The sequence below is a fragment of the Momordica charantia genome (assembly GCF_013281855.1).
Source record: "Momordica charantia cultivar OHB3-1 chromosome 10 unlocalized genomic scaffold, Mcharantia_2.0 BLBB01000010.1, whole genome shotgun sequence".
Taxonomy (NCBI): domain Eukaryota; kingdom Viridiplantae; phylum Streptophyta; class Magnoliopsida; order Cucurbitales; family Cucurbitaceae; genus Momordica; species Momordica charantia.
Genome location: NW_028275158.1, coordinates 11,840,802 through 11,849,205, shown reverse-complemented (window position 1 = coordinate 11,849,205; position 8,404 = coordinate 11,840,802). Strand labels below are relative to the sequence as shown.

At 35.0% G+C, this 8,404-nt stretch overlaps 1 protein-coding gene across 1 annotated transcript; it reads left to right on the top strand.

Moving 5' to 3' along the window:
- Positions 1–3,204: 3,204 nt before the first annotated feature.
- LOC111019268 (grpE protein homolog 2, mitochondrial) lies at positions 3,205–8,169 on the top strand. Its single transcript, XM_022295612.2, has 6 exons — positions 3,205–3,476; positions 3,962–4,127; positions 4,202–4,395; positions 4,524–4,691; positions 5,019–5,147; positions 7,654–8,169. The coding sequence occupies exons 1-6, from the start codon at positions 3,330–3,332 to the stop codon at positions 7,741–7,743; spliced, it is 894 nt and encodes a 297-aa protein (XP_022151304.1). The 5' UTR covers positions 3,205–3,329; the 3' UTR covers positions 7,744–8,169.
- The last annotated feature ends 235 nt before the right edge of the window (positions 8,170–8,404 follow it).

Below are 8,404 nucleotides of genomic sequence, written 5' to 3'. Positions count from 1 at the left end.
TCGATGATAATAGAAAATGAAACGCTAAAATGTTGAAATCGTCAAACCCTAACTACACAAACTAACAAAATCCACTTACCTCAAAATCGAATAAAAACACGAGTTCATAGTGAAGAAATGAGCTTTAATCTTCGGTCAATGGCGCTTTGGTTCGAGAACGGGGGAAGAAACGGTGAAGAAAAAACGCGGAAAATGAGAGGAAGATAAAGAGGGGGAAACGGGGGGAAGCCAACAGTTCTTTGGAGGCAAGGGTAGAAATGTAGTTTTATTTTTTTTAATTTAATTAAAATAATATAATGAGTCATCTAAAATATTTATTTAAGGTAGAGTCATTTGAGCAAAAAGTTCTTGGGAGGGTCATTTATTTGGGAAATTTAAGTAAATAGATAAATTTGGCCCCCACTTAAGAAAATGTCCCTTAGTTTATAATTTTGCAAAAATGGCTAAAGGATAGATTAGGAATTTTACATTTTTAAGTGTTTTCCCCATAAATGTCCTTCCTACGTTTTAAACGTATTTAACAATCCAACAAACTTGCTATTCAATTCAAAACTTGTTTCCTATCTTCAAGAGATTTTATCTTCATTATTTTAATTCTTTTATTAGTAATTTCACTTAATTTAAACGTCTTACAGTGTTCCACGGTCTTCATCTCATCCTTCTGCCATTCTACTATATCTTCTTCTTTTAGCTCCTTATTTCTTTATAACAATGGTGAATGTAGTAACCACAATTTTATATGGTGGTACGTGAAATGGAAAAAATGGATACAACAATTTCTTTAACAAGAGATTCTTTACCTTTTTATGTTCTACCTTTCTTCTTAAATTTGTAGCCTTCTTTGGACGCGCATCCTCATCAGATTCTGTCTCTGAAACATTTTTAGAAGTTAAGTTATTTACCTTATCTTCATCGGTAGATTCATTATTCACCATTTCACTTTCTTCATCAGTTTTTGTATAATCCTTATATTAGAAAAATTATCAAAATTATAAGATCAATATATGTATCTACCAATTGATGATAAACCAACATTAGAATACAATACACGTACGTTACGTACATATAGCAACTCAATCATCAAAATTAAAACGTCCATATATGTATGTACTAATAATTCAACAATTAACAAAACATGAAAGTTGATAGATGTATATATCAATTCAAGAAACAACCAAATATGTAAGTGTATACATCTATTTACTGGTGTACAACTAAAGTATCATAAATAAATAAACTAGTAAATGTATATCCCAATAAATTAAAACGTCTATATATGTATGTACTAATAATTCAGCAATTAGCAAAATATGAAAGTAAATAGATGTATATATCAATTCATAAACCAAATTAAAACGTCAATATATCTATTGACTTCTGTACAACTATAGTAAGTACATGTATACCCCAATAACTACCTCATTACCAACCTCCTCTTCTTCAACTATCTTGATACCATTTCCTTTTCCCTTAAACATAAAATTAGAATTAAGATAGTGAATCTAATTTTAAAATATTACTATTCAACAGCAACATCTCTTGAGTTCTTACCCAAGTTTCCTCCACCTCTCTTTTTACTGGTCTCATTCAATTTTTTACCTTTCTTTCCCTTATTTATTGGAGTCTCTACTTGAGTATTTGATGATTCAATCTGTATATATAAAGATAAAGACATCTATGGAAGAATTTAAAAAAAAAACATATAACTCATATATAAACTGTTGTATCTATACCTCTTCTTCACTGTCTAAAGTGATTGTGCAGGTTTTTCTTCAACGTCCTGCTATTCCACCAACCTTTAATCGTTCACTCGATCGTCGAGTTATTCCACCTCTAACTTTAACCATATAGAAAGTTTGTTGGAATTAAACACATATACTCCTCAATTTTGGTTATTAACAACACGCTCATGTGTAGGCCCCACATTTATATATTTAAAAAATACACCTGAAATTTAGGAAGACAAAATATATCTTTTTAAAGTAACTTTATACGCAAAATAAGAACAAAGATTTTACCTTCCTCACACATTAGAGGAACAGTCTTGGCGACGGCGTGATGGGAGCAGCGACGGGATGAGAGCGGCCGCCGGATGGGAGCGACGGCGGGATGGAAACGATGGGGGATGGGAGCAGCAGCGTGATGGAAATTCTCGGCGTCGTCGGCTGCTATCTTCTGCAATTGGATGGGAGCGACGGTTGGGTGGGAGCGGCGGCGGGATGAAAAGGGCGGGGGATGGGAGCGACGACGTGATGGAAATTCTCGGTGTCGTCGGTGACTATCTTCTGCGGCGTTGTGGGCTTAAGGATTTCGCCAAGACTGTTCTGCGGCTGTGGCTGTCTTCTGGGCGTGAAAACAATTAGGTAAGGTGTTTTTTTTTCCTTTTTGAGTTCTGTCGTGTGATTTTTTTGAAAACCCTAATTTTTAAAAAAACCAATTAAAATATTCCTCCCTAATAATATTTACTCTCTTATTTTGTAAATCTTATATTAAAGATGACTAAATTTCAAAATCTACCACAACCCAATCTTATTAATTTTAATAATATTTACTCTTTTGATTTTTTAAAAACAAATAAGCTTATTCCTCCCTAATAATATTTACTCTCTTATTTTGTAAATCTTATATTAAGGATGGGTAAATTTCAAGATTTATCCAACACAATCTTATCAATTCTTTTTAAATTTACTTTATTAGCAATTTTAAATTAGAATTAAGATAATTATTTTAATCAGATTCATTTTTTATTAGATACCGTTGATTCCCTAATATTAAGGTCGATTGTTTTTGTTATTCGTAAAAATTTTAAATCCCTAAAATTATGCATATATACCTAATTTGTTACAAGGGTATATTTGTCTAAACATTTTTTCAGTATTTAAAAAAAAATCATTTAGCCATTATTACAATATCGAATAGGTTTGGACATTTTTTAAAACGAATTATTAAATTTGGTCATTCCTACACTTGCCCCCATTTATTTAAGCCGAAAGTAGAGAAAAGTCGGCCTTAATCTAGAAGCTTCCTCAGCAGATTCAACAACGAAAATGATCTCACAAAGAGACCGAAAATTTTTCATTCCCCCAAAACTAAAAAATAAAAAAGTCCGACAGCGACAGTGAGCACCTAGAACGACGTCGTTCAATGAGACACAACTGAGGGGCAGTTTCGTCAACTCACTTTAAGCCACCGCAAAACCCTTGTTCCCGTTCTCTCTCCCATGTTCTCCTCAAGCTCATTCTTCTCTTCGTTTCCTTCCTCTCTACTTCACCGGAAAAAGTTTTGATTCCGATCTCATTCTTCGGTTTCGATCAATTTCTTCGTCAACCATGTTCGTCACGAAGATTTTCTCAGGCGCCTGCCGGAACATTTGCCGGAGCTCGCTGCTCTCTTCGGCCTCGCAATCTGACAAAACGACGCACTTGCCAATCCTCGCCAATCACTTACACTATCGTGTTAACCAACCTATCGACAAGGTACGGTTTAATTACCGGGCAATCACTCGGTCGAGTTTTCTGCTATTGGGGTTTAGCTAGGGTTTTGGTTTTTCCGCAACGGAAGAACGACATTTGAATTCGAATTTCTTCTCTTTTCGATGAGGTTTTGATCGTATTTGTTTTTATATTCTGTGGTTATGTGCCTTGGGGCCTTCCGTGAATCTTGGTACTGTTGCTGGGTGTCTTGGATTTGTTATTATTTATGAACTTTGGTGTAGTTTTATTATATTTTTCTATAATTGGAGAGCGTTTAATTGTCGTGCAGCTTATGTTTTTTCCTCTTATTATTCTTAGGAGCTCATTGGGATTTATTGGTTTTTTATTGTTTAAAGGAATGGGTAACTGGTGCTTCATTTTTTGGTTACGCGTTTGGTCTTCTTATCTATTCAGAATGAGGGAATGTAAAATTGTAAAATTTTATTCGTTGGTCTAATATGCCTAGTTCTATTCTTTTTTCTGCTCAGGAATCTGCGTTGCATCATTCATTTTTCCTTCAAAAGTTCAGATTATCAACATCTGCATCCCCTGAGACTTCTGATAAGGAAAATGGTAATACTGTACCAAGTAATGGCGGCTCTACACCTGCTTCTGAGCCTACGGCTGAAACTACTGGTCAACCCAAAGAATCAGGTTTAATATCCAGATTTTGATTTTTAATGCCCGTCTTAAGGAGAAGTTGTAATAAATTCTAATTTATGATTCAGATTCTGAGAGTGATGACAATCTTTCCATGGATGATCTGGTGAAACTTGTGACTGAGAAGGAAGAACTTTTGAAGTTAAAGCACAAAGAGATTGAACAAATGCAAGATAAAGTTGTTCGCACATATGCAGAGATGGAAAATGTGATGGCCAGGACAAGGCGTGAAGCTGAGAATTCAAAGAAATTTGCCATACAGGTTTTATTTTTTATTTTGGCTTATTTCTCGTCCTTGATATTTGTTTTGATGTTGCAATGACATGGGCAATTCATTAATGCTCGCTTGCAAACTTTTATCCTGACCTCTATTATTTATATATATTTTAGAATTTTGCAAAGAGTTTACTGGACGTTGCAGACAATCTAGGACGTGCTTCATCTGTCGTCAAGGAAAGTTTTTCAAAGATTGATTCAACTGACGACTCTAGCGGGGCTGTGCCCCTGTTGAAGACCCTTCTTGAAGGTGTTGAAATGACTGAGAAACAGTTGTCTGAGGTAAAATGTCTTGTTCAAAATGTTCTTGAGGCTTACAATTAGTTTGAATTTATTTTCTTATCAAAATAATTGGTTGGTTTTAGTGGTTAACGAAGAACTTATGTGACTATGTCAACTTATTTAGGATGTTGGTATGTCATGTATTTTCTGATTTGACTTCTAAATTGTCGGTTCTGGTGTTAAAATAAAAGAATGAGGATTCCAATTATTTGTAAAACTAATATGCCAGATGAATTAGCCAATTGAAGCTATCTGCTGTGTTACTTGTATCTAATTTTGGTTCTTGATATTCATGTGCAAATTATGTTAAACTAAACTATGTTGCAGGTGTTAAAAAAGTTTGGGGTGGAAAAGTTTGATCCTACAAATGAACCATTTGATCCACATATGCACAATGCTGTGTTTCAAGTACCAGATGGTTCTAAACCTCCTGGTACTGTTGCTGCTGTATTGAAGGTATGTCTCATAGTCATAATCATTTTTTTTGTGCATGGTTCTACTCTTCACCATTATTATATTTCAAATTCTTCGTGTGCATTTTTCGTTGAATATGGAAATTGTATGCTGATGAATTGAGGCAAGATAAATTTCTTTATGCGGATAGGTAATTAACAAAATAAAATGAACTTCATGAACATTTTCCTTGACCAATTAATTCCTCTCAAGGGCCACAATTGTATGTATGCTGATGAATTGAGGTAAGACAAATTTCTTTATGCGCATAGGCAATTAACAAAATAAAATGAACTTCGTGAACATTTTCCTTGACCAATTAATTCCTCTCAAGGGCCACAAATGTCTTTATGCACATAGGTAATTAACAAAATAAAATGGGAACTTTGCGAACACTTTCCTTGACCAATTAATTTCTCTCGAGGGCCATTTGTTCGTAGCACATGAGAATTGGGTGTCAGTTGTCTAAAGATGTTGGCTAGCTATATATTTAGTTGTCCACAAAAAATCTTAGGATATTTTCTTTGTAAATAAGATATCTATATTTGTTTCTAGAATTTTGACCATCTAATGTAATTATAAATATTTTCTTTTGTCAATCCCCATGGGTAGACTTTGTGTCAGAAGAACAAGTATGTTGTGGGGATATTTGGTTCACAATTCTATTAAGCCTAGATTTGAGCAGCACAAATATGGGCTCGAGTTTGTGTAGCTAATTTTTTAACTGTGTAGGTCAATGAATTATAGAAATTGAGGTCTATGTAGTTTACGTCTGATTTATAGTTTGTGATTTGTGAGAATAAGTGTGTGTGTGTGCGGCTAGTTAGGTTTCAAAAGTTTGGATTTATGTAGCTCATGGGATTATCAAACTACCCCAATATTTTCCAAAGGACAAAATGCAAAAAAGGGTGAGGTTTTTTTTAAGCGCACAACAGAGAAATATAATCTTTTTATTATATAGGAAAAAATATAGTATTGAGTTTTGTAAGAGCTTGTTTAGAGGAATGAGGAATTTTGGAACATACTACCCAATTTCTTTATAAAGGAGAAGGGCATTTCATTTGAGCCCAATTCCGCATGAGCAAAATTTGATGATGAAACAACATTGTGATCTGATCTTATTGCTCTTAAAACTCTTCCTTGTGCTTGAGGCCAACATTGGGAGTGCTGCTCAAGCACACAAGTGTTAGGCCACCAATAGTGAAGACTCACTATAGAAAGGCCACCAATAGTGAAGACTTACTATATAAAGGGTAGAAGGGGAATTGTACCTGGGGTAGATGAGTAATATTACTAGGGAGTAGGGTAACGGTTTGCAGAGTGGGGCCCAGGAATGTATGAGGGCAGAGAGCAGTAGAAAAAGGAAGGTAGTGGGGGGAGGATCATTCTAGTTGTGAGTGCTAAAAGGTAGCTAAGGAGAGATTACCCACCCTCTCGAATAGGTGGGGTAGCTTTGCATCGCCTTGAAGCTTTTCTATTGATTTCAATACCAAAAGTGAGAAGAATCCTCACAACAAGTTTGGGTCTTTCATCGAATGATGAATGACTTATGGAAAAGGCTCTGGCCGCTAAAGCATATAATAGCTCTTAAAAATAGAAAATGAACTTAGAGCTCCAATTTCCAAAGCTAGGAGTTCTATGTCTAGAATTTTTTTTTTTTTCTGAACCAGAAACAAATGGAGAAGAAATGTCTACATTGGTAAATGGAAAGGAAGAAGATGTTCAAAATATAAACTCTTGGAGGGAGAAAAATGATTACAACATATAAAAAACAAAGCTCCAAATACGGATAACACATTGTTGAACAAAACCATCATGGGTTGGCCTAGTGGTCCAGAGGGGTCAAGGTAATTCTAAATAACTTTGAGGGAATGGGTTCAAACAGTGGGGGTGACTTATCTATGATTTAATTTCCTTGTCCTGTGAGATTAGTCCAGGTGTGCGCAAACTGGCTCGGACACTCACGAATATAAAAGAATATAAAAAAATAGACACACGTTGAACAAACCCACTAAGGTCTTGACAAGACGACACGCCCATATTTTCAGGAATGTCTAGATTGAGGGAAAGTTTTGGGGGAAAAGAAAAAAAAAAGATACTGAGGCAATGTGGCACGTGCTTCTTGCACAACTGAGTGCACCTTAGTGAGCGTAAGGAGTGAGGCACCCTGTCATAGCCTAAGATAAAAATCTTAGAGTAATCTAGTTGTCAGAGGGAAAAACAGATGCATTGAGGGTATTTCTATTGTATCATCAGTTTTAACATAATTGAATTGAAATACCCATGAGTAAGGATGTTCATCTTGTCCATGGAAAATAGGATATCCATTTTTCCGTAAGAGGTTTTGGCTAAGATTCATGTGCGTACAATGCTTAAAATAACATGAAACTGCAACACTTTGTCTATATCTATGTTTGTTCATCGAAACAGATTGTAAGTCAGAACTTGCACCGAGATTATGATGATGACTGCAGAAGCCTAAGTGTGGTTTCCTTGTTTATGTTAATAGAAAGGATACATGCTTTATGATCGGGTTCTTCGACCTGCTGAAGTTGGTGTTACTCGAGCTGTGGAGAATGAGGATGATAATGTCAGCTGAGAAAGGGGTCTCAAGGTTGAAGGATATGCATATTATCTGACGCAAGTTTCCCCTCAAAAAAAAGTTTTGCTATACGGTATGTTCTTTAGTAGAGAAGTTAATCTTAACTTACTGTTAGATGCACAGTAAAAGGGAAAACAATTTAATGGTTGGATAAACATTTGATTTTGTTATGTATTTATTTAGAGAGAGATGTGAGAGAAGAGGGTATTTCCATTGTTTCCTGTCAGCTCAAAATTCAGAATATGTGTATTTTGATTCCATAAAGCCTTCCATGTGTAAACATTTTCTTGAGGCATTTTTCTTCCCTTGGAAAGTTGCCAAAGGGCTTCTTTACAAGAATGAACCCCACAATCTGATGTCTACATTTTGACAGCAGCACCAATCGATAAAGCATACCAAATAAATAATTTTGTATTGGATTAAGTCTTTTTTCTTATAATTTCTTTTTATATTTAGGTTAGTTCGTATGCACCTTGACTTGTAAGATAATCGCCTCATCGTTCTATGTTCGATTGCTAGGAAAATGTGGAGGATATTCTTAAGTATGTAGGTAGCATGCTTTGAACGCATTCCTGTTTTTTTTTTCATTTGACTTTCATTTTTTTAGGGTGCTTAATTTGAAGGTATATCTTATGGAACACTATACATGTCATTTACT

Excerpts from the sequence above, each read along its gene's own strand:
- LOC111019268 (XM_022295612.2), top strand. The coding sequence starts at position 3,330 with ATGTTCGTCACGAAGATTTTCTCAGGCGCCTGCCGGAACATTTGCCGG. Across the intron at positions 3,477-3,961 it reads TTAACCAACCTATCGACAAG|GAATCTGCGTTGCATCATTC; the intron begins GTACGGTTTAAT and ends TTTTCTGCTCAG. Across the intron at positions 4,396-4,523 it reads CAAAGAAATTTGCCATACAG|AATTTTGCAAAGAGTTTACT; the intron begins GTTTTATTTTTT and ends TATATATTTTAG.